At 51.3% G+C, this 27,112-nt stretch overlaps 8 protein-coding genes across 12 annotated transcripts in view; 4 read left to right on the top strand and 4 right to left on the bottom strand.

Moving 5' to 3' along the window:
* lnc.lemp (lncRNA encoded micropeptide) overlaps positions 1-453 on the bottom strand; it is a 555-nt gene extending 102 nt beyond the window's left edge. Inside the window, exons 1-2 of the mRNA XM_077737399.1 lie at positions 242-453; positions 1-168 (exon numbers count right to left, since the gene is read on the bottom strand). The exon at positions 1-168 is cut by the window's left edge and continues 102 nt beyond it. Coding sequence (XP_077593525.1) covers positions 244-414 — 171 coding nt within the window. The 5' untranslated portion in view covers positions 415-453 and the 3' untranslated portion in view covers positions 1-168; positions 242-243. The remainder of the gene's footprint in view (positions 169-241) is intronic.
* A 649-nt stretch (positions 454-1,102) lies between these two features.
* Positions 1,103-6,216, bottom strand: sec63 (SEC63 homolog, protein translocation regulator). The gene is made up of 19 exons (XM_077737087.1): positions 5,911-6,216; positions 5,114-5,213; positions 4,800-4,914; positions 4,592-4,704; positions 4,457-4,518; positions 4,307-4,365; positions 4,165-4,215; positions 3,978-4,086; positions 3,815-3,909; positions 3,601-3,733; positions 3,432-3,524; positions 3,067-3,360; positions 2,907-2,989; positions 2,710-2,796; positions 2,483-2,638; positions 2,248-2,409; positions 1,908-2,108; positions 1,724-1,828; positions 1,103-1,648 (listed from the first exon to the last, which is right to left on the bottom strand). The coding sequence occupies exons 1-19, from the start codon at positions 6,032-6,034 to the stop codon at positions 1,511-1,513; spliced, it is 2,280 nt and encodes a 759-aa protein (XP_077593213.1). The 5' UTR covers positions 6,035-6,216; the 3' UTR covers positions 1,103-1,510.
* Positions 6,217-6,819: 603 nt separating this feature from the next.
* iyd (iodotyrosine deiodinase) lies at positions 6,820-8,316 on the bottom strand. The gene is made up of 5 exons (XM_077737307.1): positions 8,078-8,316; positions 7,743-7,940; positions 7,437-7,596; positions 7,219-7,375; positions 6,820-7,143 (listed from the first exon to the last, which is right to left on the bottom strand). The coding sequence occupies exons 1-5, from the start codon at positions 8,235-8,237 to the stop codon at positions 6,961-6,963; spliced, it is 858 nt and encodes a 285-aa protein (XP_077593433.1). The 5' UTR covers positions 8,238-8,316; the 3' UTR covers positions 6,820-6,960.
* A 735-nt stretch (positions 8,317-9,051) lies between these two features.
* On the top strand, positions 9,052-11,823 carry ppp1r14c (protein phosphatase 1, regulatory (inhibitor) subunit 14C). The gene is made up of 4 exons (XM_077737388.1): positions 9,052-9,450; positions 10,363-10,446; positions 10,541-10,573; positions 10,663-11,823. The coding sequence occupies exons 1-4, from the start codon at positions 9,175-9,177 to the stop codon at positions 10,735-10,737; spliced, it is 468 nt and encodes a 155-aa protein (XP_077593514.1). The 5' UTR covers positions 9,052-9,174; the 3' UTR covers positions 10,738-11,823.
* Positions 11,824-14,500: 2,677 nt separating this feature from the next.
* map7b (microtubule-associated protein 7b) lies at positions 14,501-21,339 on the top strand. 5 transcript variants are annotated; one of them, XM_077737127.1, is made up of 17 exons: positions 15,747-16,047; positions 17,126-17,275; positions 17,346-17,423; positions 17,488-17,651; positions 17,721-17,841; positions 17,927-18,037; positions 18,629-18,748; positions 19,042-19,178; positions 19,253-19,398; positions 19,493-19,635; positions 19,705-19,843; positions 19,956-20,136; positions 20,199-20,303; positions 20,372-20,422; positions 20,485-20,600; positions 20,662-20,732; positions 20,810-21,339. In XM_077737127.1, exons 1-17 carry the CDS (start codon positions 15,762-15,764, stop codon positions 20,818-20,820), a joined length of 2,130 nt encoding a protein of 709 aa, XP_077593253.1. In that variant the 5' UTR covers positions 15,747-15,761; the 3' UTR covers positions 20,821-21,339. The 5 variants fall into 5 exon arrangements, with proteins under 5 accessions (XP_077593261.1, XP_077593253.1, XP_077593241.1 ...); XM_077737135.1 differs by lacking the exon at positions 15,747-16,047 and adding an exon at positions 14,501-14,789 and having other exon boundaries at positions 19,493-19,843; XM_077737115.1 differs by having other exon boundaries at positions 19,066-19,178; positions 19,493-19,843.
* A 96-nt stretch (positions 21,340-21,435) lies between these two features.
* On the bottom strand, positions 21,436-23,182 carry armc1l (armadillo repeat containing 1, like). The gene is made up of 7 exons (XM_077737321.1): positions 23,060-23,182; positions 22,657-22,818; positions 22,490-22,581; positions 22,125-22,284; positions 21,935-22,051; positions 21,781-21,855; positions 21,436-21,710 (listed from the first exon to the last, which is right to left on the bottom strand). Exons 2-7 carry the CDS (start codon positions 22,804-22,806, stop codon positions 21,510-21,512), a joined length of 795 nt encoding a protein of 264 aa, XP_077593447.1. The 5' UTR covers positions 22,807-22,818; positions 23,060-23,182; the 3' UTR covers positions 21,436-21,509.
* mtfr2 (mitochondrial fission regulator 2) lies at positions 21,485-25,386 on the top strand. The gene is made up of 8 exons (XM_077737273.1): positions 21,485-23,372; positions 23,536-23,632; positions 23,710-23,814; positions 23,896-24,020; positions 24,114-24,271; positions 24,366-24,651; positions 24,717-24,894; positions 24,990-25,386. Exons 2-8 carry the CDS (start codon positions 23,561-23,563, stop codon positions 25,035-25,037), a joined length of 972 nt encoding a protein of 323 aa, XP_077593399.1. The 5' UTR covers positions 21,485-23,372; positions 23,536-23,560; the 3' UTR covers positions 25,038-25,386.
* Positions 25,387-25,515: 129 nt separating this feature from the next.
* Positions 25,516-26,793, top strand: LOC144210618 (uncharacterized). The gene is made up of 2 exons (XM_077737377.1): positions 25,516-25,704; positions 25,944-26,793. The coding sequence occupies exons 1-2, from the start codon at positions 25,641-25,643 to the stop codon at positions 26,420-26,422; spliced, it is 543 nt and encodes a 180-aa protein (XP_077593503.1). The 5' UTR covers positions 25,516-25,640; the 3' UTR covers positions 26,423-26,793.
* The last annotated feature ends 319 nt before the right edge of the window (positions 26,794-27,112 follow it).

Here is a 27,112-nt window from a genome sequence, read left to right as displayed (position 1 = left end):
GACCCTCGCCAGTTTGATATGAAAAGTGAGACTAGGATTTCCATGCTCGCCTTGTCCAAAGTTTGGATTTAAACCGCTGCAAAGAGTCCACCTTCCAAATGTAAACCATTGATGGTGGCCAGTAAGGAACGTCGGCTTTTCGTCTTTGGAACGTTGCGCATAGCCGATCTGAAAAATATTTCTCCTGTTAAATATATTTGAGGACATGTGCAACAGAAAAAAAAGCATGCATACTAGTCACCTTCAGGACAAGTCGATTTTCTTCTGCGTCTCCGTCAGTTTATCTTGGAGTCTCTTCTTTCGCCAGTCCAGAAACTTCCTACGCATTCGGTTGGCCTGCCAGCCGGTCGCGAAACCGACCAAGAAGGACACCACGATGGTTGCCTGTAGCGACCTTTCCGAAAAGTCCGCCATGGTGGATCCGAGTCAGCTGACAACCAGGAAGTTGGAAGGCGGAACTCACGTAATTCAAATTATTCATAGGGCCTGTTGGTAAAATATATCATTTTTAATGTACTCTTAAAAGGATAAAAAAAAGGATATACTACTTAGTGACTGTCATAAACGGCGCTAAACGTCCAAACAATTAGTCCTACTTGGGTTTAATCATCTTTACTTCCCTTCCATTGACTGATAGACACCTAGCCTAATGGAAAAAAAGCCAGCTTGCAGGTTCTTTTAAAAAGTTTTATTTGAAATGATTTTAAATACAAATAATATACTGTATATATCGTTTTAAATTCATTTACAATGACAGTTCCGTTGTAAACAAGAGTGGCAGACAAAGAATAAGTCAGGTACTTTGAGGTACTCAAGCCCTGGTCCATCAAAACAAATAAATAAATGCAAAAGATGTATTAGCTTTTTCTTTGTTCAAATAAAATGTACCTCACTCTGTGGTGATATCCAAGTGGATATCTGCATTGTATAAGTAGTACAGTGAATTAAAATAGCATATTTTCCTTTTGAAATTGTATATAGTATGTTTTTTTTTACTCATTCCAATTTACTTCAGTTAAATTATTGTTTTCCACCTTTTGCCCAAAGCAGAAGACAGCTGGGTCATACAAATACTAAGAATGAAAAAAAAATACTGCCAAACTGAGAAGAACGGCAGGTGCATGGCACCCAAGTGGCCTTTTATTTATTTTTACATTTTGTATTTACTCACGCTGGAATGTCCTGTAACAGGAAAAAAAAACAAATGTACTGGGCTCGCTTACTAAGTGTGAAGATTAACAGAAGGACTCAGAAGAAAGTCCTGGAAAAAAAACATGTTGAAACGGCAGCGCTAAAACAAGTGGGTTTAGCCCGGCAGCGGCGCCAATGCGACTCCCGGCCGCAAAACGGCGTCGCCGGTCGCGTCCTTTAACCTGCTGAGAAACGCAAACGCGCGAGGGAGCGCACGTAGAAAAAGAGGCGAGGACGTGCACCAGAGTGTAGAAAAAATTCCCGTCCCAGTCTTTGCGTCGACGGGGGAGTCGGTGGAGGTGGAGAGGGGGGGCGGGCTTCAGTCGTCGTCATCTTCGTCCTCGTCGCTCTCCTCGATGCCGTCGCTGTCCTCCTGCTCCTCGTCCTCCTCCTCCGTGTCGGGGATGTCCCACTGCGGGTGGTTGTCCAGCACGGCTTTGGCCTCGTGCACCTCCAGCTGCGGACACACATTTTGCATTGTCGGTCATTCGTCCGATCCGATTCCGTGACCGGCCAGATTCCACTTCTTTACCTTGAGTGCTTTGATCTGGTCCAGTCCCAAGTAGGAATCGGAGCGCAGGATGACCGAGTATTGATAGTTGCCCGTTTTGGAAGGTGCCGGAAACTTGAGCTCCACCTGCGCACGGGGGGGATTTTGGGGCATGGGTCAAGGGTCCCGGTTGCCGTCGGGTAACGGGCGACGAAAGGCCACCCACCTCCTCGGTGTCCTTTAGCGTGCAAACGTGGTAGGGCATGGACACCAGGGTCTGGTCGCGACGGTCGGCGATGTACAGCCACCACCACTCTTGCTTCTCCTCGGGGTAGTACAGGCTGTACGAGGCGTGCGTCACCTTGGACTTGGTCTCCAGCAGGGCACGCTCTCTCCTCTGGATGCTCTGCTGCAACGCCTCCCACTCCTGCAAAAAAAAAAAAGTTTGTTTTTTTTAAGTCACCCACTAAAACGAATGGAACGGCACTGACACAAGATGGCCGACGAGTGATAACGCCTGCCCCAAGAGGTGCACCTTACGCACGCAGTTGTGCTGTTGGCATTACCTCCTCGTCGTCTCCGGCCATCTCGTCCGGCTCGGTGTCGCTCTGCTTGTCGCTGTCTTCGTCCCTCTCGCTGGCCGAGTCTTTGGCGGCCTCGCCCTCGTCCGACTCGCTGCCTTTGTCCGAGAGCTCTTCCTCGTCCTCCTTGGCCGCCGGCGCCCCCTCCTGCCAAATGCCGCATCCCACATTCGTCACTCCCGACAAAAACGAACGCGGCCGGCGCCGACGTCGGACTGACCGTTCCCGCCACGTTTCCGTTGGCCGTCTTGCTTTTGGCCGGCGCCGGCGTGGCCTTTTTCTTGGTTAATTTCTTCTTCTTGGCCTTTGCCATCTTCTTGGCGCCTTTGCTCTTGTTCTGCCACACTTGCTTGGCTTTGCCTTTGGCGGCGTCTCCCTGCCGAGAAAAGAGGGCGGACCTTTAGGAGCGTCCGATCGGCGGGGACGCCCGTCGGAGGGCGGTCTTACCGCTTCTTCGGTTGCGCCCGCCGCACTGGCCGCCGCCGCCTCCTCCCCCGTGCACGGCGAGGGCTCCTGCTCCTTCTCAAACACCTCCTACGGCAAAGTAAAGGCGGCGTTAATGCGCCCTCCGGTGGCGAACATTGTATTTGTCTTCAATTGTGTGCAATGGAAGCCTAAGGCCCAGTTTCATCAATTTAACTGACCGCCATTCGCTTCCTGGAGAGGGTGACGGTCACGGTGACGATGGAGCCGGCCGTGATGTTGCTGCTGTCTTCGTCGTCCAGGACTGCGGAGACCACGGATGTCGGCCGGGGGGCGATGAAACCCCCCCGGGCCCCCTCCCCACGGCGCCACAAAGCCCACCTTGCAGTTTGGTGTCCATGGTGATGTGCGGGAAGCTCCCCAGCACGGCCATGACCTCGTCGTATTTCTCCTCCTCCATGAAGCGCAGCATTCCGCGCCTGTCCGAGTCTTTGAGACTCACCAGGTCCTGCAGGCTGCGGACTTTGTACTTCTTGGAGATGCAGTAGCGCAGGTGCTCCTCCTCAAAGTGAGGCAGCTGCAGCAGCGGCGACTTGGCCTCCTGGAGGCCCTGCACGATCATCTGCGTCAGCTTCATGCAGTTCTCGATGGTGATCAGCCGCGGCGCGTGGAAACCTGCCATCCCATCATACATATGACCGTCTAGTTCTATGTACAAGCCATCATCTCTGTGGCGTGCTTCAAACCTCCTCTGCTGTTGGCCATCATGGTGAGCTGGCAGCCCACGTTGATCATCTCCTGGAGGAGCGCCGGACTCTTCTTCACCACAAAGCGCTGATCTGAAGCCCCAAGGCATGCCACGCTCAGGTTAAGATTTTGCCCAGCACGCCGTGCTCGCCCGGGAGCCCAACCAACCTTCCTCCAGCTCATCGGAAACCTCCATGCGCGCCAGGTGGGAGAGGACCAACACTCGGGCCTTCAGGCTGTACGGGTAGCAGAAGGGAGGCTCCTTCTTCTTCACATTGATGTTTCCCAGCTCACGGATCAACTGCGACCAGAGCCAAAATCACATTTAGAAAAACTCTCCTCGGGTTGTGGCAGTTTTCAAAATGCAAATGATTCAAATGACCTGCGGCACTTCGATGTTGTCCGTGGGTCGGATGGTGGCTTCTTTATTGCTCCGGGGGTCAAACTCGAACGCTGCCGTCAGCACCATGGCTAACCCTGGAAGGGCAATCAAGAACAATATTTCAAAATGCCCCATTTTTGCTGACTTTCTAATAAATACGTACGCTTCATGTTCATGTTGGGCGTCTTGTACATAAAGTGCATGAAGAGTTGAGTGGTGTTGATGAGGATCTGGTCTCCGCTGTACCGGATGGAGCGGTACCACCACGTGCCCTGCGGGACGCACACTCAGCATACCCAGCCCGGAACGACCGTGACGAACGTCTGTCCCCGAGAGAGACGGCCGCTTACCACCACCACGGGCAGGATGACCATGAACGCCAAACCGTACACCAGCAACACCTAAAACAAAGGGAGAAAATGTCTGACTTTTTGTCAGAGGACGACACTGTAAAAAAAAAAAAAAAATAATAATAATAATAATAATAAGCACCAGCATGGAGTTCTTCTGGTCTACAATCCAGGCGGGCAGGGCGATGCCAAAACTGGTCGCTGCAAAGACAAACAGGGTATTTGTTTAAATCGGTCCGCCACAAAGTCTCAGAGGATTTTTTTCCCCATAACATGGCCGCCCAAAACTCACCGCCCGGGCCGTCCGGGTTGCCGTAGATTTCCCAGTTTTTTCGGGACTGCTCGTTGGTCAGCCTGCGGGTGAGCAAATGAGCAATTTAGACAAAGGAGACTTTTGGGGGGGTGGCTCGATGGAGGCGGCACGTACGCGGCGTAGGCTTTGGCGATCCTCATGAACATGGCCTCGTCGCCGCCTCTGTCCGGGTGGAATTTCAGCGACAGCACGCGGTACTGCTTCTTGATTTCTGGCAGTTTGGCTCCCTGGAGAACAAAAAGCACACATTGTATTTTGCGTTTCGGGCCATTTATATTGCACTAGGTTAAAAAACCCTGATTAAAGTCAAAGGTAGATTTACCGGGTCCAGGCTGAGGACTTCATAGGGATTATACTCCTGGTACTCCCGATCCAATTTGGACACCTTGTACGCCAGCAGCAGGAAGATGGCCCAGCCAAACAATAAGGCAGCTTTCCTGAGAAAAAAAAAAAAAAAAACATCCACACCATTTATTCCCATTTATCCTCCTGCGCCATCTCGTCGAAGCTTCCCCCCGCCATAGCGCCCCAAAATAGCACGGAAAGAAGCTAATTTTAGCCCCGGTGGCAAGACTGGCGTTTGAAAACAAAATACAGCGTTTGGTCGCCACGGCGCCATTTGGCAACAGGACTCACTTGAGGGTGGGGACGACGCTCTGCTGGGACTTGGTCAGTCGGAGGCGGTACCACAAGCACCTGCCGTGCACCCGCCGCAGGCTTTTCAGGCGCAATTGTTCTACGAAAACAAACATCCAGGAACAAAAAAAAAAAAGATTATTTTGTCAGAGGGCAACTCGTCGCACGCCACCAATGTCCAATTTATTTGGAATGGCAAATTTCATCTAGAGTAAGAGTTGCCATTTTGAATGTCTGTTTGGAAAGGTGAAGACACCTTAACTTTATTTTACGTTATTATCAATGTATTTTCATTTGAATATATGAAGTCATTGGCAGTGAAGCATTATTGCTTAATGCAAGCTATTCCAATTTATGGAAACCAGGGGTGGTTTTGTCGCGTTTATAGATTGATTACGTTCTAGGTTCGGTCTGTATGGTCAGAATTCAACAAAATAATACACAGTGAAATTTCAAAGTTAAATATTTGCCAACATCTTCAACTTAACTCCAATATTCCCAGTCTGCTGTCGAGAATGTTGAGCGAGTGACATTTAGCGAGTTTGCTAGCTTACTCATGAAAATTTGGGCTACCTCCCAAGTAGTATGAAGTGTACTTGTTTTAGTAGGATGCAGCCACAAATGTCAAAACAACCGCCGTTGGCAGTTGAGGACAAAACGTTATTTACTACAACGCGGACAAAGAGCCCAAAAGCGTACCTAACTTGAAATCTCGAATTCATGCTAAAACCAACAGGTTTGTTGGAGAGAGAGAGCCCACTAGCTAAAGTTAGCCCAACGTCGGTGTGGGGCCTTACCAACATTTTGGTCTCGGGGCCAGAGGTAATAGGTGGCCGGAATCACAATGAGACCCACAAATGACGTGAGAAAGTAGAAAAACGTGTTGCCGCTGTCATCGTACTGGAACTGCTGGCCGGCCATTTCGTTGGTGGCGGCGCCGTCCGGGTGTCCAAGCGGCACTCACTCACTCACGTCCCGCCGCTGCTAGCCCGCCGACCGAGTAGTGCTCGTACCTGACAGGACCGTTAGCCTGCTAGCCAGCTTAGCATCCGACGGAGAAGAGCTGAGAAGCATACGTGGTGTACGCATGCGCAAATGGCTTCCTTCTTCTTCGCTGCTTCTTCTTCTTCTTCCCCTTGTAGTTCTTCTTGTAGTTCTTCCGCTTCTTTTTCTTCTTCTTCTTCCCCTTGTAGTTCTTCTTGTAGTTCTTCCGCTTCTTTTTCTTCTTCTTCTTCCTCCCCTTGTAGTTCTTCTTGTAGTTTTTCCGCTTCTTCCTCTTCCCTTGTAGTTCTTCTTGTAGTTCTTCCGCTTCTTCGTCTTCCCTTGTAGTTCTTCTTGTAGTTTTTCCATTTCTTTTTCTTCTTCTTCCCCTTATAGTCCTTCTTGTAGTTCTTCCGCTTCTTTTTCTTCTTCTTCTTCCTCCCCTTGTAGTTCTTCTTGTAGTTCTTCCGCTTCTTCTTCTTCTTCTTCTTTCTTCTTCTTCTCTCGATATGATGACTCTATTGCCCTCTTAAAGGTCACAAAGCGGATCGCAGAGTGAATAAGTCAACATAAATCCATCCATGGAGCGTGCACTAAAAGATAGCTGTTGGGGCTCAATTGTTGACCCATTTCGGAAGGGTTTGCGTTTGTATAACGTCACAAATGTCCAAGACTTCAAAATATGGCAAAGCATTTCAAATTTACATCTTTATTTATCCAATTTGTAATATTTACACATAAAAAAGGCCACCGGGATTTGAAGGAAACCAGTTAAAACAACAATAGACATCCAAATCATCATCTTTGACGGACAAATCCGTTTTGACATTAATGAGCGAGCTAATTGGTCTGTGTGATTTCCACGGTCAAATGTGCACCATGATGTCTTGTAGCGGCTTGCGTTTGAGGTCGGGCACGGTGGCGTCCTCGGCGGCGTAGCCCACCGGAAGCAGCATGAGCAGCTTCTCGTTGAGCGGTCGCTCCAGCAGCAGCCGCAGCTTGGGCCCGCAGTTGAGCGGCGTCGACGTCACCGTCACCAGACCCGCGTTCTGTCCATTGGGTGACAAGCGAGCTTTAAATTCCATCCGTCCAATAGCCCCCTCTCCAAAAGCCGCGGTCCAAACCTGCAGTGCGGCCAGCAGGAGCCCGCAAGCGATGGACACGCTGATTTCGTTGTAGTAGTGCGTCCTCTTCTTGTTGTCGGCCAGGATTCCGTACGTCTGCTTGAAGACGAGGATGAGGTAGGGCGTCACGTCCAGGTACTCCTTGATCCAGTTGGTCCTGGGGCCGGCGACAAAAGCGCTGACGTCCCGCGGGAGCTGGGCCGGGGCGACCTTCTCACCTGAGCGGGGCCAGGTCGCTGACCCACTTGTCGCCCATCCTCTGGCGGTAGTTGACCTCCTCCTCTTCCTCCACGATCAGCCTGATGCGGTGCTTGACGTCGGGGTCGGAGACCACCACGAAAGTCCAGGGTTCCGTGTGCGCGCCGCTGGGCGCCGTGCCTGGCGGTCATTTTTTGAGGGATTGCCCATGGATATTCCTTTGAGTTACTTTTTCCTAAATGCTACGTCAAATTGGACTGGACCTCGGAGCTTTAACTTTCTTTATTTCATGTTATGTGCATGCATTTTGTCAAAAGTGGACTTACCCGCGGCACGTATGACGTTTTGGATGACGGCCAGCGGGACGGGCTCGGGGCTGATGAAGCGGACCGACCTGCGCCCGTTCATCAGCTCGTAAAAGTTCAGCGATCTTTGCAGCATTTGCTCACTGGAGTGGCGTTGGGGCGAGTAAGGAACGTGGGCCACTTCTTTCTCCTGGTTCACCTCCACCCACTCCTCGTCCTCTGGAGCACAAGGAGCGAGACATGGGCCGTGTTACAGTGAATGTGCTCTTACATACCTCGAGAGGCTCGGAGTAGCTCGAGAATATTGACCTAATTAAACGACCTAAACTAAAACATGACCGTCAAGTTGTTACCACCTTCTCTGAGTTGGGCCTCCTCACTGTCGTCCCGCAGATCCTCGTCCACCCAGGGTTTGGCGGGCGCCGTGGGGCTCCGACGCCCCCTCAGCGCCAGGAAGCCCATGACCAGGCACAACACCAGCACCAGAACCGGCGTGAGGACGGACACGACGGACATCTTGGAGCGGGCCCGGGGGAGCAATAGGCCACTGGCTGGACCGCTCTCAATCGGCGTGCGTCACGGTCGAGAGGGAAGTGGGGCGTCCAATGGGATCGCTGCCCCGCCTGCATGACCAGAGGAGCACTTTTTTTCTTTTTGTCTGGAGCTTCTAGTCTAAAGTTCACATTGTGGACAAGTCAGCTTTATGACTCAAAAGTCATAAAATGCTATGACTTTATGTCACATATGAACGAAAGATCACTTGTTTCTTTATCTTTAACATTTAAAACATATTTGAAGATAGGTTATTTGTTTCCCTTTTTTTACATGACCTTGTTGTCATTTTCTTGCGCAACAAAAAATGAAGCCCACTGTTTATTGTCCAACATTGTGTTCTTATACAAATGTCCACAAGACGTCGCCACGGACTCGTCCTAATCATTTGCTCTTCATTCATTGTGTGACTGAATGATCGATTGACCCCCAAAACAGTCTCTATTTTCAATCTATATTTGGAATGCCTGTTCATTCATGTGTACACACAGCAGATGTATGAGTATTTTTTTTATTTTGAGTATTTTAATTGAAATATTTTGAAAAAACCGTAACAGCCTGTTCAAAATCCCCAAAAGCCATGCATGTAAGACTGGATACCAACACATGGTTAATGATATGATAAAATAAAAAGTCTGATTTCACGAATGATTTTCCATCCCCCTTTCTGATCGATCGATGAGATGTTTCGGCTCGATCGTGGGGGGTGGCCGACTCCTCACCGGCGAACAAGCCCCGCCTCCTGGCGCTTTAAATAGCAGCTGTTTAAAAAAAAAAAAGGACCAGGTCCACTCTTCTCTTCTCCACTTCACTCCACTCCAGTCGACATCTCCCGTCGCATCCCCGTTGCGTCCCCGTTGCGTCCCCCTTTGCACAACCGCATCCCGACTTCCAGAGAAGCATGTCGGCCGCCAGCACCGAGACGAGCGCCCCTCCGCTGCCCTCCGCCGCCGGCCGCGTCTTCTTCCAGGGGGCGCCAGGTTCGGGATGCGCCGGTTCGGCCGCCGCCGTCACCGCGCTCAGCAACGGTGGAGGAGGAGGAGGAGGAGGTTCTGACGACCCGGTGCAGAAGCGGCAGGGCAAAGTCACCGTCAAGTACGACCGTAAGGAGCTGAGGAAACGTCTGGTGCTGGAGGAGTGGATCATCGAGCGCCTCAGCGAACTCTACGACTGCGAGGTGAGCGGAACCGCCGTCGAACCCGCTGCCCCCATCCCATTTTGGCCCTTCGATCGAACCCCGTCTTCAAAGTCGCTCAGACGTCCAATGTCATCGTCACGCATGGGGGTGCACCAAAAATGTCATGTCATCAAGATTCCGTTTGAACTGGTCGCCCGCCACGGACGGCCGTAGCCGTCCCATTCCTTCGAAGAGGCGAATGGACAAATGTTCGCTGGCCCCTCCCACTCCCAATCATTTGGACGTCCGGGCCCGTCAAAGGCAGCCAATAAGATAGAGCTCTTAACTTGTGCTTTTGCATCACTCAATGGTGGGCAAATCGTGCCGTGGACCGGGAAAACAAGGCCAGTGGGTTAAGGATGTGCCGATGCAGTTTTTTGTAGGCTCGCCAAAGTCAGCCCGGAGCGCAAACGTTGGCTTTGTATGGAAGGCAATCGGAGCATCTTTTCATTGTCCGTGCTTGGTAGAATGTCGGGGCCGTGGTGGCTCCGCCCCCACGCCCCCCTCGGTGTATTTTTCCATTGTAGATATGTTTCCCCCATCCCCCGCTTCTCCCGTGACCTCGTCAATCGCTCCCCACGCCAAACCCGGCGAGTAAAATGCAGCCCGATCGTTAGCTCGACTAGAATAGCCCGGTGGTATGCTTTTTCACCTTTCCTGCCTCCTTTCCGAGTGCGTGGCGGGCAGAAAACGGGGCAAATCGCCGGCAGCCGAGTTTGTCGGCGTGGAATTTCGCTGGCCTAAAAATGCCGGCGCCGTAATCAGCGTCAACTTTCTCGGAAACAAAGGTATCGACCGGCGCTCCGTGGAATCCGGGCCTACTTCCCATTTTCGGGCTACAGTTTTGAGGGGGGGCGGGATTTTAAAGGCAAATAAACAAAGCGTGAGTCTAATGGAGGCAAATGTGCGCAGGAAGAGGAGATGCCCGAAGTGGAGATAGACATCGATGACCTTCTGGAGGTCGACAGCGACGACGAGAGAGCCGTCAAACTGCAGGTGCCCTATTTCACATTTTAGGGGTCAAAGGTCAAGTCAAATAGCAAAACAATGTAAACAAACACCATCTGTTCTTTTTTTCATCTCCATTCAGGAATCCTTAACAGACTGCTACAAACCAACAGAGGTGAGTTTCACGCCGCGTGCAAACGGGGCAAACGCGGCAAAATGATGGATCCTCAAAATATGTATTGGGGCGCCTTTTCTCTCTCCCAGGATTTCGTCCGCGAGTTGCTGGGCAGAATACGAGGAATGCGGAAGCTCAGCGCTCCATCCAAGAAGGGCCTATAACGTGGGAGTCGGCGACCGATCCGGCGACCGATCCGGCGACCGATCCGGCGCCGCCTCATCTTCCGCTCGCTCCCGTGCGTTCCCTTCCCGTGACACTTCACCACAAGTATAGCACTCGCTCAATGACAACGTCAGGATGCCTTCCTACACCACGGTAGAGGAGCGAGCTAGCTCCCCGGCCCCCCCCTCCTCTGGACCAGGAGGACCAAGAGAAAAGCAAAAGGCGGAACTAAGTCTGGGACGCCATTTTGGTTGGGGCCCCAGCTCTCACGTCCGCCTCTTAAATCGGACCTTTTTTTCAAATGTATTCTTGCTTGGCAGGGCCGCCGCAAACCATTATTTTGCTAGTCGACCGGTCGCCGACGACGAACTGACTCGACGTTCTTTGACCTTCTTGTTCTTTTCCAAAGTTATTTCCAAAGACAATCAAAATATTGAAAAAAAGGCTATTACAAAAGGCTAAAGACAGATAGCTGGGCGAGGTGATTTTCTTCCTGACCCCAAAGTTGCATGCTAACACTGAGCGAGTATCCCTCAAGGTAACTTATAAGCGAAAAACTTATCTCCTTAACTTTATACAACCTTGATTTAGAATGGACGTGACGCGTCCGTCGGAGAGACTTCAGGAGAAAAAAAATAAATGGTGCTGCTTTTGATGTCCCTTCCCAGGTGGTGGCTATATTTAATAAGAAAAAAAGAATAATAATAGTTTTCACTGTGCGAGGCCGGTATAGGCGGCGGCCATTTTTTTATTTAGTTCTTGTTCTTCTATGGAGAAGCAGTTCAGGAATACTAGGTTCCATATTTTATAATTTATGCCAGGGTATTTCAAAAGTGTCTCTATAGGAAAGCTTTGCATGTATTTTTAAAGTAGCATGTGGGCGGGGCCCAGAGGTTTTTATTTCACTACTAAACACCTTCATTTTTTGATACCTTTTATTAAGATGGCAATTGTTTGTTTTCAGCTGATGTTTTGTTTTTTTTCTGTACATTCACAATAGCCAAAGTTGTTCTTAAAAAAAAATCTCATGTGCAAAGTGTGTGAGGTCTGTTTTTTCTTGCTGATAATAAAAAGGACAATTCTAAGTGCTTTTGTGGTTATAAAGGGGGCCCAGAGGGGGCGGGACTTTGATGAACTGCAAGGATAGCATTTGATTTGATTGAATTCAATGACTTTTTGGGGAAATTAGAACAAGCAAACGTGAAATGTTTGACAAAATAAGTGATAGCCAATCAGATTATTATAGACATAAAGCCGGGATGGTCGATGCGTGCAACAGATTTTATTTTGTTGGCCGGCCGGCTAACCTCTGGCGCAGAATTCATCCGAGTGTGAGTTTATTGCTCACATGTCGCATGAGTAAGCACGGTCGCCGGCTGGTCTGCTGGCGGTCTGGCCGCATACGACTAGCCCAGTGCCCTACTGTACGCTGTTGCTAGGTAGAAGATGGCCCCGGAGAGTCATCCTGACCGTGAAGGGAGGGGTCTTCAGACAGCTTGCCCGCATTTCTTTCTTGTGACACGCCCGCCTGCGCCTTTAAATTCCGTGACCCACTTTTGGCAGCTGGGCTCACGCCGCCTTGAATAATCGGGACCGCAAGGTGAACGTGAGCGGAATAGCAAAGGACGGGTGGATGGGGTTGGGGGGCTGGCTAGCGCCTGGCTAGCGCCTGGCTAGCGCCTGGCTAGCGCCTGGCTAGCGCCTGGCTAGCGTCTCGCTAGCGTCTCACTCACCCCCGCCCGACTTGTTCCCTTTTGGCGGCCGCACGCCAGCGCGTCTCGCACCGGCGGTGTCCTCCACATATTTCCCGCATGGCTATGAAAAAGAAAATGATTAGGTCGCTTGTCCTCAATTGGTCGCCGGCCAATCGTGGAGACAAAGGACAACCCGTTGCTAGGAGCAATTTGCTTAGCGTGCATGCTTATGGGATGGGGATGTAAACCGGAGCAGCCCAAGGAAACCCGCGTGGGCAACATGCAAACTCCACAAAGAAAGGCCCACCGGGGATTGAACCCTCCATCGCAAAACTGCGAGGCGGCTTGCAGGATAACCTAATATAAAAAAATAAAAAGAACATACTGCCCCATCTTTTTCTTGGAGATAAATAACAAGTTTAAGTCACAGCGGCATTGTTTTGGAGACGGCTTTTGGCCCTGGAAGTACTTTATGTAGTTGACTACATAAATACTGCATTGGCAAGCATGTACTTGATGTATTCATGCGTGTGGCGTCCTTAATTTCTCCACGCTGACGCCATCCAATTTCCCAGCACGACGACAATGTTACAACTGCTGCATACTCAAATATGGACATTTCTTATTCAAACCCACAAACCATTGCTTATTTAAATTTAAAAAAAAAAACTGTCAACGCTCTCAAGAAACGAATATATTTCCAGCTGATGATCAAATACTAATCCTTTGTGTTCACCCTGGTACGCATGGACAGTGGAATACGGAAACGGCCAGGGATTAATGAATGAATCCGACTATTTAGTGGGGTGCCATTGGCGTACGTCATTCTTGTTTGTGTAGCCACTGCGCGCTTGTTTTTCTCCCGGCTCCTCTGCTTAAATCCCAAACACCGCCGGGCCTATTTACACCACAATGGAGGGGAGCGGTCGCGTCCCGGCCAGAACAGGGGATCAGTCCATCCACGGGGGGCCGATTGGGGGTACCCCCGCTTCACCCTCACGCCATCTGTTTACAGGCCCACGTGCAAAAGCGCCACGCTGATTAGCGACGGCGTTAGCCAAGGCGCTTCCTAAGGTAACGGGAGGCCATTTTAGGAAGCAGGAATGGCCTTGAAAAAGGAAAAATACCGTCTTGTACTATAGAGGAGAGGGCGGCATGGAGATAAGAATACAATCATCTTTATTGGCATTTTACACAACATTGAAAGATGAATAACACAGACTTGGGTAGGACTATTACTATATACTAGTTAGAAATGAGCGTCTAGTCTTCCCCCGTGTGTGGCTGGCTCCGTGGCCAGAATTGACTAAACAGCTGGTTGCCATGGTTGCCAAGCCCGCCTCCGCCAATCGGCGGGCGTCTCGACGGAAGGTTCACGGGAGGCTAAGCCTCACCGGTGGAGCATCCGTACCCGAGATTAGCATACATTCACTCGACATCAACAAGGCCTGACGTCAAGATGCCCCGCTTCACCTCAACATCATCTAGGAGGAATATTTGAGGGATTCACAACGGCTGTCACGCAAATTTCTTTCACGATTCAAGTCTGACGGACGGCAAAAAATGGAAACATTATCATGACTGTCAATATGAACACAACGTCAATACTACGAACAAAATGTGCTAGCCATTTTTGAGTCTTTTGGAGTAAAGGAGCTTGACACAAAAGGGTCGAGCGCTCTCCGGTGGATTCCGTGGTAACAGCGAGTACCAGTATTTTCTCTACAAAAGGGAGACTTGAAATGCATCTTTTTCCAAACTTTAAAGCACTTTATTCATTTTTTTATGAAAATAGGATTGTTTACACTTCCCAAGGAGTAATAACATGGAGCATTATCATTACCGTCAATGTCAAATACTCAATGTAAATATGACCAAAATGTGTTAGAGCTCCCTCGTGTGGACACAGTGGGGAGGGCGAGTATCAGTATTTTCTAGGGTGATTTTTTTCCACAATGATTGTATACAAGAGTACGTACAGTGGTCTCCTCTAAACAGCCAATCATGGTTCAGTCTTGCATAGGCCACGCCCCAAACAAAACGAGATGCATTACCAGGTGCGTGCCTATAGATGTCAGCGTCACAATGCTGAATAGAAATATATAAATAATCATAAAAGTTTCCAAATGGGATGTTTAGGTTGTTTTTTTAAATAACGAAGACTTGTGGCGTTCGTTGGACTTTGCACGAGTGTTTTAGACGGTGTAAAAGTCTTCCAGAGTAGGGCCGTCTTTCGCTTCCTACCTGTCCGGCCGAGGAGGTGAGGGAGGCGGGGAGTTGAGCCAGGATCCTCCGGATGACGTCAGGAGAAATGGCGGACCAGGATGGCAGCGACGCATCTCCTCCGGCGTCCCAAGGTGAGTCGCCGGGGCCTCCAACTTTCCCAAAGTCCACCTAAAAGCGTCCCGGTTCATGCAAAAAGTCAATCGATCGAAAAAGGACGACCAATTGTTTGTTTTTGAGGCTTTGATGCGAAGTGTAGAGCTGAAGTGCGGGCGCAGTTGGTCACGAGAGAAGGATTAAAAAGAAAGAAAGAAAAAAACAAGCCCCAAAGCGGTGACTTTACGATCGACTACAACAAGTTGAACGCGATTAAAAAGTGTCCTTTTTTCGTATTTTCCGGGCGCCATCGTTAAATTAGGAAGCTAAAGCGCGCACACCTGCCGTTGACAGTTGCTCGACGTGACAGGTGCCCCCACCTCGTCACATCGCCACCTCGCCACATCGCCTCTTCTCGCTCGATAAAGTCACACAATTTCTATTTTGTCAACACGTCAAATCATTTTTCAAAAGTCCCCCGCGCACTTTACTCCTGCTAGAATGACATTTCAACCCGGAAATGCCCCATAGTTGACGTATTAGTTTCCCTTTTTTTAACGGGGACTACTGATCCTGAAGGAAAAGAGTTGGTATTTTTAATGTAGATATTTCAAATTTACAGTAATATGTACAGTAAATGTAACAGGAATATGATTTCCTCAATTCACTCCTGAGATACTATTGATGTATTTGGACTATTTATGGACTATCAAACAAGGTAAAAGAACATTGACAAGTTATTCATTTGCTGCCATTGTCGTTGATAGACGTCCAATTCTTGTGCAATGGAAGGGCTGCTGGCATGTGTAGACTAAATTTATGCACAAATGATGACGCCAAAACTGGGATGCATTAGCTGCAACTGGGAAAGTGGGAGGAGTTTGTTGGCAATGCTTATGAGGAAATCAAGAGAAAGTGGTGGTTTTTTTTTTTAAGTATGTGGATTAAACGGTCCTTTCTAAGCCCGACTAAAAAGATCTCATCCTTGGGCAGACTGGCCCATTCCGAGGATGAGCGTCACCCAGATAGCGGTCGCCTTCTCGCGCCTCGCCTCGTTGTACTTTGCCCCGTCGACGTGTTTACTCGCCCTGTGGGAAACGGCCACGTTGTCCATGACAACTTGCGGGTGGCCATCGGGGCCCGGCATGGCTCCGAGGCTAAAAATGCCCGCCACTAAAGGAAGAAGAGCCAGGAGACCAGGCCGTGGCGGCGCCGGCTTCCCCGCCCCGGCGCTCTTTACTATCTTTGAGGAAGGACAAAAAGGGAACGCCGTGGTTATCGGGAGGAAGGCCAAAGGTAGGCGCTGAAAAGGATAGATCCCCCAAAAAATAGAATTCAAATGTTATTTTGTCCGTTTTTTTTAATGAAATGAGCTAATACTAAGTTGAGAAAGGATCTTTTTTCCTTTTTTTATCAACATAAAAAAACTAAACACTGCATTTGTAGGCCATGAAAATCATTATTAATGAGTGAGTGGCGGTGGCCATCTTGGTCGGGGCGCCTGCTCGCTTAGCATTGGCTAGTGCTAATCCGCTCAAGGCTAAAGGGGACGTCAGGAGCCACGCGGGCCGCACCGGGCAGGGCGGCGTTAATCGCCCGCTCTCGCCCTTTAATCTGGGCGCCGGTGAATGACGGGACACGAGGGAGAGAGGGGGGGCGGGGCCGTTCAGGGGCGGCGACGGCCCAGATTAAACCTCCGCCAAATGCACGCTGGCGCACAAAGGATGCCAACCCTCTGGCCTCTCGCCTTTTTGACATCGTCATCCGCGTCATGGACGCCCCACGCCAGCTTACCCGGAGCCGTTTAGGACGCCGGCGGGACGTGCCGTCGTCCCGTCTGGCCGGCGGGATGGCCCTCTGACTTTTTTTGGGGGGGGCGGCCAACCTCACAAATGACCATGCAGAATCCAGGTAAAGGCTCACAATGGCATACATTTTTAATGTAATGAACACTGATTTGCTAACGATAGGACCAGGCATATGCAGGGGTGGGTCCAGACTTGGCCCCCGGGCTGCCACTTTTACAACAGAGCGTCAACTGTGCCCGTCCCGACCTTTCCTGTTCGAGCAAAATTATAAACCGGTTCCGGCGCCGAGCAAGCACCCCGGGCGCTCTCGACGTGTCGGCGCTCGGTCGGGCTGGCCGCCCGCCTCTTCCGCAGACGGCGACACGCGATAGTTTGGCCTCGCCCCGTCTCGTTGTTCTTGGCGTCCTTGAGGGAATAAAGCAACCCCCCCAGCATATAATATGCCGACGACGATATTTGGAATTGTCAGCAGAGGGGATTTAATACAAGGACAGATTAGTTTAGCCGCTCTCACGCTTTGATACCAAAAAAACAGTCATTTCATAATTCCTCTCTTCTGCCCTCAGCGTCCTTCTACAAATCGGACGACGATCGCGCCTTTTCCCCCGCCGCGCCCGGCTCGTCGCTCTGCTCTCCCACCCTGACGTCGACGGCCACCCCGACGTCCGGCGGCCGCAGCCCCAACAACGACCACACGGCGGCGCCACCCAAATCGGGCAAGCCACCGAAAAGATGCCCCGTCAAGCCCACCAAACAAATCTTATTCTTTTTCTGTCATAATTTCAGACTCATCGCTCTTCAACAAAACGGACGAAAGGCTGCGGCTAGCCCGCGAGCGTCGAGAGGAATACGACAAGCAGAATGGTGCGTCTTTTTATCTTTTCGATGGCGTTGCATTGTGTTGAAACCATATTGGGCTATGGCTCAGCCGCCAAGGAGGCCGAGTGGCAGGCCAGGGAGGAGCGGGCCCGCCGACATTACCAGAACCACCTGGAGGAGCGGCGCCGCAAACTGGAGGAGCAGCGCCTCAAGGAGGAGCGCAGACGCTCGGCGGTGGAGGAGAAGCGGCGCCGCAAAATGGCCGACGACCAGGTGAAGTCAAGCCGTTTGACTGATGATAATAATAATTGGGAAAAGTTAACATGACGTTTGCCGACCCAGGTCCGTCACGAGGCGGTCATGCGACGCAGCATGGAGCGCGCTCCGGTGGCCCGAGCCAAGGCTAACCGCTGGTCCTGGGGCGGCCCTCTGCCCATCAACAGCCCCGCCTCCCCCGCCACCGGTACGTGTCCGGCCGTGACTGGCCGTGACTGGCCGCCATTCCCTCCACTTTTTCTCACGCCAAACCCGGTCGGTCTCACTTCCAGACGGCGACAGGAGGTCCGCCTCCACGGTCAACTTGTCCAAGCAGCACGAGCCGGTCATCACCAAGCGCCTGTCCTCGTCCTCCGCCACGCTCCTCCACTCGCCCGACCGAGGTAAACCCCGGGGCCAAAAAATCCACTCTCCGCTCTTCCCGGATCGGACGTCCGTCGCCGTCAGTGGCGGCGGCCGCGTCCCGTGACATAACGGGGGATTAGAAAATAGACGATGGTATGTACAGTAGGCGTGAAAGGAACCTCCCACCAGCGCCACCGCCTGACCCCTTTCGCTAATCCCCTGTGGGATAATCTTTTTGTTTTGGTGGAAACACGGACCCGGCGCGTTTTGTCCGGAGGGACGTCACGCATTTTTGCCGCGGGTAGAATTCCGCCGCCGTTGCTCCGCTTTTTCGCAGAATATTGGCTGTTAGCAAGCGGCAAGTTAGTGCTAGCGTACAAGCAGCACATTTGACACATCCAATATGGCTCCCCTTTGACTTGCCACATTCATCTCTTATGTAAAGAATGTCAAGTGATAATAAGTCATGAGATTCGGATATTTAGAATAAGCGAGTTAACATGAGGTAGGTGGACATATTTTTTGACCAGCGGCAAATATTGGTCCACCGGTGTCTTTTATTTGTTTTGCGGGGCTCCCGTATTTGATGGGCCGCCATATTGGTCTGTCGCCTCCGCCGCCGTGCTCAGGTCGGCGCCGCCTTCCGCTGACGCCGTGGGAGAGCAACGTGGTCCAGCGGCTTCAGCAGCCCACGCACTCGTACCTGGCGCGCAGCCGCAGCGCCGCCAGCCTCTCGGGAGATCAGCGGGGTAAGTCCCGCCCACCATCCCGCCGCTCTAATCACATTTGCCAGCATCTCTACGCCTTTGGCCTGCTCGTTTTTGGACATCTGTCGCCGTCAATGGCAATTAAAAAAAAGGCCAACTTAGAGCCATTTCTCTCTTCTGTTATTTCACTTTGACTAATTTTCTTGGCTTCCATCTTGGACTAAAAGCATGGCTTTCTTTTTCTTCTTGCTCTTTTTTCCTTGCTTCCAATCCTCCTCCTCCTCGTCCGTTTCCCCGCACGTCCTTTTTTTGAACCCACCCCGACGTCACGGTAGCCATGCCTGTGTGTCCCCGTTCAGCGTCCTTCCAGAGCCCGCCGGGACGTCCCCTGTCTCACAGTCGCAGCCACGACCGCAGCCTGGGCGGGGAGACCTCGGCATCCGCCCGCCGGAGGACCGTCGGGACCGCGCAGGTGGGAATGGCGAGCCGGTCGGCATGGAAGAGGCCATTTTGTTGGATAAATTGACGGGCAGTTGTTTTTTCTAGACGGCGCAAAAGAACCGCGACTCGGTGAGGAAGTCGTGGAGCAACCTGTCGCTGCCCTTGGGTCCCGCGCTCACCTTACCCCTAAAAATCCGCTCCTCGTCGCCTCTCAAAAGGGAGGCTAAAATGATGGTGCCCTCTCCTGGAAGGTAAAGTAAATGCCCTTGCCCATAGACGTCCAAGCCACGATAGAATTTGACGTCTATCGCTCCATGATGAGAGTCCCGTCTCCCCCAAAATTAGGCCTCCCCAGAAGACGGAAGCCAGACCCCCGACGCCCAGGACGCCCAAAGGCCTCGGTGCCGAGGACCCCGGGAACCTGCGCCCCGACAAGAGCCGGGAAGCGGGGGACGAGGGAGTCCCCGCTCCCGACGGAGTGGCGGGAGGTCAGTCTGCGTGGGCTCGAGCAGGGGTGTGGGGGCGCTTTCTGACGGCCGGCTGGACTTGGCTTCCAGACGCGGCCGGCCCGAAGCCTTGCGCCGGCACCACCGATGCGGAGGAGGCCGGTCGCATCCTGGCGGAGAAGCGGCGGCTGGTCCGCCGCCAGAGAGAGCGGGAGGAAGAGGAGCGCCATCGCCAAGAGCAGAAAGCCAGGTCAAATACAAAAATAAATATTGTGACGGACAATATGGCCGTCGCCAGGCATCCTCAATGAGGCTCAACATCTAAAATGTGGCGTCTCTTGTCGTCCACGGCCAATCTTCAGGTTAGCCCAGGAGGAAATGGCTCGTCGCAAGGCCGAGGAGCGCGTCAGACGGGAGGAGGAGGCCCGGCTGAAGGAAGAGGAGGACCGGCTCAAGGAGGAGGAGGCCCATAAAAGGGCGGAAGAGGAGCGACTGCAGAGGGAGAGAGAGGAGGCCCAGGAAGCCCAGAAGGCCCTCAAACAGGTAAGATGGGGGAGACCTGCTGGTGGGGAAGGAAAGTGACGTCCTCCTCCACTCCCCCAAAGCGAGAGGAGGAAGAGAGTCGGCAGAAAGAGGAGACGGAGAGGCTGAAGCAGGAGCGGGAGAAGCACTTCCAGAAAGAGGAGGCTGAGCGCCTGGAGAGAAAGAAGGTGGCCACAAAAAAAAACATTCCCAACGCCCATATCCTCATCCAATGCTTTTGTCTTTTCCTCACCAGCGCCTGGAGGAAATCATGAAGAGGACCCGGCGCTCCGACGCCGCTGACAAGGTGAAAACTAACACTGGATTTTGTTTCATTCCAATGTTTGGAACCGATTCGTATTGTTGCAGAAAACCAGCCCCGACAAGATGGCCGAGCCACCGGAGGGCGACCCTGGGCCGAACAGCAACGGTTGCCCGGCGCCCCCTGACCCCAACTCTCCCCCTGGCGGTCCTCCCGCGCCCAGGTAGGCACTGTTTAACCCTCTCATACGCCCGTGGCCAGAATTGACCGGTGCCACTCCGCAGGGAAAATGGCCAATTGGAAGATAAGGCTGTTCTGCATTCGCCACCGGAAGAAAATGGCCTCCCCGAAGCAGGTGCGTTGGTCTCTGAGCCCGTCTTCGTTCATTCTGGACTCTTTAGTTCTTTATTTATTTTTCCTATGTCTTTTTAGACGTGGCTTGACAGCGGGGACAAAGTCACAGACCCGGAAGCGTGGCCCGCTTGCTCTCCTGAAGACGGTAACTCTAAAGATGGTTCCAAAATTCTCAGGAGTTTTTATATTGGCATTTTTCTTTCTCTAAAACTTGACTCAAATGGATTGGACATTTCATTTGAAACGCATTCCAAAATAATTGGCAGCGAGGCACTAGTTTGGACGGCCCACGTCTCTTTCTTTTGTCTTGTAGTTTATTGAATTGCTGTACATAGTATGAGAGTTTATTTGGCAGCAAAATGGCCCTTTGATCAGGCACAAAATGGCAGAATACCTTCTGCTAATTCTGTTCAGACGCCTTACTGCGCAAGAAATGATTATTGTGGAGAAAAAAAATGCCTGTTGCCCTACTGCCCACTTTGAGAACCAATTGAGAAAGTGTAAGAATACAATATAGCCATTCTCTAAATGATCTATTTTACTACCGAGGAGTCCACATTCTATAGCGGCTGTATTATTTGAAAATAAATCTCTTGGACATGAACAAATGTTATTTTGTAAATATTGAAACAAGGGCTGCCCCTAGTTGGCTGGGATGGGCTCCAGCACCCCTACGACCCGGACACACAAAGTGAGTGAGTGAATGAATAAATATCTTTTTTTTATAAAACAAATGATTTCCTTCAGTCAGCAATCAAGAAATGACAACAAAATGGCTTCACCAAAAGAAGCTTTTGCTGAGGAAACCGGCGGCGGCGTCCAACCAGCCGCCACCGCCGTTTTCCTTGACGGAGCCGCGCGAGACGGCGCCGGCCGCCTTTTTCTTTGGATCTTCCTCCTCCTCCTCTTCGGGAAGGTAATCCGGTAGGGCGCGTTGGCTGGGCGCCGCGGCTTCGTGGGCGCTCAGGGGCATCAGCACCTGAAAATGGGCACTCCATCAAGTCAGTGATGGATCGGAGATCATCCACATTTGACATCTGGCGGCTCACCTCGTCTCCATCCTGGTTCTTGACCACCTGCTTGGCGCACAGAACTCGGGTTCCGGCGATGGCGGAGGCCAGACTCTGCAAAGATGCCAAAAGAAAAAATGTGAAGCCGATGACGATGCCGTCCGAGCGGAGAGTAGAAATGGAGAAGCCTCACCTCGGCCGGCAAGTCGGAGCGGACGCGCACGGTGCACCTCTTGGAAGCCATCTGGAAAGTAAAGCTGATCACCCCTCGCACCTTCAGCAGCGCCTCCTCGCACAGGCCTCGCCGATCCTGCGTGACAATGGCACGTTTAGACGGAGGCCCCCCCCAGACGGGGACGATGGCGGCGGCGGCGTCCACTCGCCACGTCGTCGAGGCCCTGAATGTGCAGCGTCACGCATTTGGCCTTCTTGCTGGACGAGTTGAGGAAGAACTGCGGCTTTTGTCGCCGTGCCCTCTCGGGCGCCGAAAGGATCCGGTACACCTCCCGGGCCAGATCGGTGATGTCCGCAGACAACTCGTCTCTACGCCAAGAAGGAAGGATTGCTTAATTGAGGGGAAAAAAAATTACATTTGCAAGGTACAGTAGCTCTAATTCGGCGACTTTAGCCTCCTCTTGTGGCATTAAAGAGCATTGCAGAAAGCACCACTCTTTGAATGATGATTCTTACAGGCCTATTGGCGCACGGAACAAAACTAGAAATTAACAATAAAACTAAAGTTCCTGACCTCGCCATAATGTTCTCCAGGCTCACCATCATCCCCAGCTCGTTCTTCATGGTAGGAATGTTGAAGGACAATTCAGCCAAGTAGCGAAGGGTCTACGGGGATGAATTTGGGAGTGGGTGACTTTGTTTTGGAACAATTGGAAGTGATGGAGTAACTCCCAAAAGTACCTGAAGAGTAGCGAGAAGCACTTGGTGGTTTTGGTGGTCCAAAAAGAGGACAAGTCCTGGGAGGCAGCCTTGATCTTGCACGATGGTCTCTCGGTTTTGGGGTTCCGACGCCAGATCCCGCAGCTGGCTCACCACTGACAGCGCGTCCATCACCTTTCAACACTTACAACGACAACAACAGCAAAGTAACGCAATAGTCCACCATTTGAATGTACAAACTCTGTTCGATCGAGCATGCGGAGCGGGCGCACTGTGGCTAACAGACAGAGCTAGCTACTTCTTTAACTTGGAACATTTTCATTAAGTTAATAATTAGAAGGTTAAAAGTCAAGTTTGTTGGTTCTATGACTTTGCAAGTGTAAAAAAAGAGAGAGAAACGTTGACTTTTGTCATGTTTTCTTACCCAGGACGATGTAGCTTGTGAAAACAAATACAAAATTGTAGGTAATTAATAAGCAGAGACACGATTGGTTCACAACAAGCCACGTTTTAACACGAGTAGATTCAATTGGTTCTTGTAGTCTAGACCAATCAGTGAGCTGTTTGGACTTGTGGAGCGGTTTTAGAAAGAAGAACACTTCCGGACTATCAACGAACAAACGTTAGCGTAGATTTTGTTTGATTTTTAGTGCCATTTGACGTTTAATTTCATGAATACGGACATTTTGACAGAAGAATTACAGTAACTTTGGTAGTTTAAAAAAAGAAAACCGCCGGTGAGTTTTGTCTTTTCCTTGTTTCTGCTTTGTTGTCTGTTTACACGTTTTTTTCCCGAATGGAGAACTGCGTTTCTGTTAGCTTACAATGTTTGTAGCGTGTTTATTTTCAACCCAATAAAACAATGAAGGTTATAAATGTCTATTTTACGTATTGTTTCAGTAAACGGGGGAAAACAGGAGCTCCGATGTCTCTGCTTGAGGACGCGTTGGATCTTCTCCGCTTGGTGTTCGACTATTTTGGAGTGCCTCCTGAAATGGTGGCTAAAGATTATTCTTTTGGAGTCACATGTTGATGAACCCAGCTCACCTCACCTTGCCTTTTTTCTGGGACCAGCTTGTTCCCGTGTGGGACAGTCCGCTGTGCGGCTGCTATCGCAGCATTGTGAGAATGATGGGATCCAGCCTGCCTCTAGCACCCCCACCTCGCGTTTACATTCAGGTACTAGTCGAGAATAATACAAATTTGAATGTAAAAATTGCCCATTGTCAATGAGTTTTTTTGCAATTTTCGAAACACCAGGTGCCGCTCATCGCCCCCTGGGCACAGCCATACGAGAGCGTCGCCACGGAAACGCCCGTCATCCCATCATTCGCTGACATTCTGTGGGTACTCGAAGACCAAGGGGACCCTTCCACCAAAAGCAGGTACTAATTAAATATTGTCTTATTTAGGTTTATGTTCATTAAATACAAATCTAAATAAATAAATAAGACGACAAGGTTTTTGCCCGTGCTCAGGCTCCATCTTGCACCGAGGAAAGCGGCGGGCGGGGCGGAGCGCCAACCAAAAATGGAGCGCCGAGCAAAAACTGAGTTGGACTCCCTACACAAAATCTCGGCGCTGGAGAGCGAGTTGCTGAAACTGCGAGCTCAGATCGCCGTCATTGTCGCCACAGGTGCGCTGAACACACTTGTTTGTTTTCTATACTCACCATCATAGCACATACTCTGTCAGTCCTCCACATATACCTGACCACTTCTTTTTTGCAGGCCTTCCCGAGTCCAGTCGCCCCACGGGAACATCGCCCAACCCGGTGCCGCCGCTGCTGACGTCCACGCCTCTCCGCTCCACGCCTCCTCCTCCCCCTCCCCCTCCTCCCCCCGCCCCACCTCTTCCCCCTTCCTCTTTCCCGCCGTCCGTAGCCGACCCGATCCGAGGCCGGCGGCGCCGCCAGAGTGGCGGCGAACGGAAAGCGGCGATAGCCGCGGCGAGCCAGCCGTCCATGTTGGACGTTCTCAAAGATCTGAACCGAGTCCAGCTGCGCGCCGTGGAAAGGTGGGTGTCCGCCAGGCCACGTCCAGCCAATCCCGACCCCCCAGTCACCCGTCATTGTGTCGCAGGTCGCCCGGCGGCACCCCGGTCCGGAGGAGGCGGAGCGGAGTGGGCGAAGCCGACGACCCGGTGTCGCTGATCGCCCAAGCCCTCAAGAGAAAGTTCGCCCGGCACGCCCACGACAGTTCGTCGGACAAAGAAAATTCTGTGGACAGCTCGCCCTTTGGCAGTCCGGACACCCCCAAGGTATTTTTACAGATGACCGAGGAGCTGGGCTTCAAATGGGCGTCATGGTAGCCCATGATTGAGTTTTTGTTTTGTTTTGTTTTTCCCCCCTCCAGATGCCGCAACGCAGTCGACGCAGCCAGGGGTCTCCACGTTTGCGATAACGTCCGGGCATGGCCATAAATGTGGCCATTTTGATTTTTTTTGCACTGGCTTTGTTTGGATGGAAGAAGAGGGTGACGGGATGTTACGTTACCAAGGTTAATTGTTTTCCCCATTTCAAACGGTGGCTCCATCTTTTTTTCAAGGGCGCAATAATACAAGTTTTCAGGGTTTTTTTTCCCGTGCTTTCTTATCCTTGAAATGCTTATTTACACTTCCGTGAAGTTGGTTTGTTGGATTTTATTAAAAATAGGCTTTGCTTTTTGGGGACATTTTTGTTTTCTTGAACATGGACTTTTGTGTAACAATGGCCATCTTTGGAAATCAAAATATATCTATTTTTGGATCGGACATCCACGGCCTTTTTGATATCATGCCCTTTGTATATCATTGGAAAAGATGAAGTCCCAATACAAAAAAAAGCGGATCACAAGCTAGTAGGACATCAACGAAAGACTTAACCCGCTTAATTAAGGCGGGCGTTGGGCTCTTGTCGCCCCAGTCAGTCCCATCCCATCATCATCATGTGAGCACGTCCCAAGCGGCAGCAGCAGCAGCAGCAGCAGCGTCGTCCCAAGCGAGAAGTCCACTTGTCGCCCGTCCTCATGGATTGGTTCACTTTGACGGCGGCGTGCATCGTCCTCCTCTGGATCTTCTGCTTTATCGACGGTAAGATCAAGTTTTTCTTCTAAATTAAATGCCATTTAGTTTTTAACAAAATTCCTTTTTTTTCCTAAAACGTTCATTATAAATGTTCTTTATAAATAGAAACGTTGTCATTGTGCATAGGCTTTGGTCCTTCTATTTGTTTCCATTCATTTTCACAAAATGTCTGATGACTTTAATGCCGAAGCCGCCATGTCCAGGGCAGATTAGACGGCAATGTGACTCCCTAATCTGTCGGGCAGGCCACGCCGTGCTGGAGCTGCGCCTGCTCTTCCACGCCCTGACCAAGGCGGCGTGCCACCTGTACCTGGCCATGCTGCCCCTGCGGCGCGCCGCCGTCCACCTGGCCGACTTTGCGGGGCAGCTGGCGGCCGGCCCCCGGCGGCGCCCCTACTCCTGCACGCTGCACCTGCTGGAGGGCGCCTGCGTGCTGTGCGAGAGCACGCCCAACCTGATGGCGGCGGCGCTGAGCGCGGCCGCCGCCCTGTGCCACGGCCTGCAGGGCGGCGCCTACGTGCTGGCGGCCACGCTGCGCGCCATCCAGCTCAACCTCTTCTCGCAGATGAACGGCGAGCGCGAGCGCTGGGACAAGGAGCGCCACCGCGCCAAGGAGAGCGAGAAGAGGCTCAACTCCAAAGTGCTGGAGTACATCTCCGTCTTTTGCCAGGACCCCGTCAGCGCCCTGCGGATCAAGGTGGACGTGCCGCCCGTCTACAGATAGTAGGATACGACCTACCACCCCGTCTGAAGAAAACACAAATATTGCTCCTTTGATTGACACTATGGCGCGTTAACACACACAAATGTCCATGCTGACTTTCAACCCAAATTCCAGTCTACATTTCCATCGTTGGAAGGAAGATCCCCATTGGCGTGTTGTCTTGACTCTCAGGTGGGCCCCCCAATTAGCGTAGCGTCCGCCGTCCAACGAGGCCTTTGACCACAGTGCGAGTCAGTCCGCGCGTGAACTCTAAACCTGGCGCCCACTGCCGTTCCAAAATGCTTGATCACGGTGCATTTTTCTTCTGCTTCTTTTACATGGATTGAAATGTTAACAACGATGACGACGACAAATAAAGGGCTCAAACAGGAGCGGTGTTTTTATCTCATCTAAAATTCATGCCTGACTTTTGATGCGAAGGCCAATGAATGACGGAGATAGATGTGCGCTCCCTGATCGTAGGCAGGAGGTCAAGTGGAGGTGAGAGCGAGCGTTGAAGTTGGAAGCCTTCCAAATGGAGACTAAAGTCTTGCGTCAAGTTCCGTCTGAAGCATCTGGGCACGGATGGGTCAACGCAAGTATGATTCACAACACTCACACAAACACAATCTAAATTCAGTTCCAAATTACTTTGGACTTTTGAAAATGCTGCTTTTATCTCTCCTTTGGAATTTTTCAAAACGGCGCGTG

This window comes from Stigmatopora nigra, chromosome 2 (genome assembly GCF_051989575.1).
Source record: "Stigmatopora nigra isolate UIUO_SnigA chromosome 2, RoL_Snig_1.1, whole genome shotgun sequence".
Taxonomy (NCBI): domain Eukaryota; kingdom Metazoa; phylum Chordata; class Actinopteri; order Syngnathiformes; family Syngnathidae; genus Stigmatopora; species Stigmatopora nigra.
This window is presented reverse-complemented; position numbering and strand designations above follow the sequence as displayed.

What these genes read in the sequence shown, in the direction of transcription:
- sec63 (XM_077737087.1), bottom strand. Translation starts at nt 6,034, where the DNA reads ATGGCCGGCCAGCAGTTCCAGTACGATGACAGCGGCAACACGTTTTTC. An exon ending in TCTCCAGGAAGCGAATGGCG is followed by an intron (nt 2,797 to 2,906) that starts GTCAGTTAAATT and finishes ACTTTGCCGTAG; the next exon opens with GAGGTGTTTGAGAAGGAGCA. An exon ending in TGGCCGGAGACGACGAGGAG is followed by an intron (nt 2,109 to 2,247) that starts GTAATGCCAACA and finishes TTTTTTTTGCAG; the next exon opens with GAGTGGGAGGCGTTGCAGCA.
- iyd (XM_077737307.1), bottom strand. Translation starts at nt 8,237, where the DNA reads ATGTCCGTCGTGTCCGTCCTCACGCCGGTTCTGGTGCTGGTGTTGTGC. An exon ending in AAACGTCATACGTGCCGCGG is followed by an intron (nt 7,597 to 7,742) that starts GTAAGTCCACTT and finishes AATGACCGCCAG; the next exon opens with GCACGGCGCCCAGCGGCGCG. An exon ending in AGCGACCTGGCCCCGCTCAG is followed by an intron (nt 7,376 to 7,436) that starts GTGAGAAGGTCG and finishes CGCCGGCCCCAG; the next exon opens with GACCAACTGGATCAAGGAGT.
- ppp1r14c (XM_077737388.1), top strand. Translation starts at nt 9,175, where the DNA reads ATGTCGGCCGCCAGCACCGAGACGAGCGCCCCTCCGCTGCCCTCCGCC. An exon ending in GCGAACTCTACGACTGCGAG is followed by an intron (nt 9,451 to 10,362) that starts GTGAGCGGAACC and finishes AAATGTGCGCAG; the next exon opens with GAAGAGGAGATGCCCGAAGT. An exon ending in AGAGAGCCGTCAAACTGCAG is followed by an intron (nt 10,447 to 10,540) that starts GTGCCCTATTTC and finishes ATCTCCATTCAG; the next exon opens with GAATCCTTAACAGACTGCTA.
- map7b (XM_077737106.1), top strand. Translation starts at nt 15,762, where the DNA reads ATGAGCGTCACCCAGATAGCGGTCGCCTTCTCGCGCCTCGCCTCGTTG. An exon ending in TATCGGGAGGAAGGCCAAAG is followed by an intron (nt 16,048 to 17,125) that starts GTAGGCGCTGAA and finishes TTCTGCCCTCAG; the next exon opens with CGTCCTTCTACAAATCGGAC. An exon ending in AGCGCCTGGAGAGAAAGAAG is followed by an intron (nt 20,304 to 20,371) that starts GTGGCCACAAAA and finishes TTTCCTCACCAG; the next exon opens with CGCCTGGAGGAAATCATGAA.
- armc1l (XM_077737321.1), bottom strand. Translation starts at nt 22,806, where the DNA reads ATGGACGCGCTGTCAGTGGTGAGCCAGCTGCGGGATCTGGCGTCGGAA. An exon ending in GCTCCGACTTGCCGGCCGAG is followed by an intron (nt 21,856 to 21,934) that starts GTGAGGCTTCTC and finishes GCATCTTTGCAG; the next exon opens with AGTCTGGCCTCCGCCATCGC. An exon ending in AGAACCAGGATGGAGACGAG is followed by an intron (nt 21,711 to 21,780) that starts GTGAGCCGCCAG and finishes GCCCATTTTCAG; the next exon opens with GTGCTGATGCCCCTGAGCGC.
- mtfr2 (XM_077737273.1), top strand. Translation starts at nt 23,561, where the DNA reads ATGTCTCTGCTTGAGGACGCGTTGGATCTTCTCCGCTTGGTGTTCGAC. An exon ending in TTGGAGTGCCTCCTGAAATG is followed by an intron (nt 23,633 to 23,709) that starts GTGGCTAAAGAT and finishes TTCTGGGACCAG; the next exon opens with CTTGTTCCCGTGTGGGACAG. An exon ending in GACCCTTCCACCAAAAGCAG is followed by an intron (nt 24,021 to 24,113) that starts GTACTAATTAAA and finishes GCCCGTGCTCAG; the next exon opens with GCTCCATCTTGCACCGAGGA.
- LOC144210618 (XM_077737377.1), top strand. Translation starts at nt 25,641, where the DNA reads ATGGATTGGTTCACTTTGACGGCGGCGTGCATCGTCCTCCTCTGGATC. An exon ending in GATCTTCTGCTTTATCGACG is followed by an intron (nt 25,705 to 25,943) that starts GTAAGATCAAGT and finishes TCTGTCGGGCAG; the next exon opens with GCCACGCCGTGCTGGAGCTG.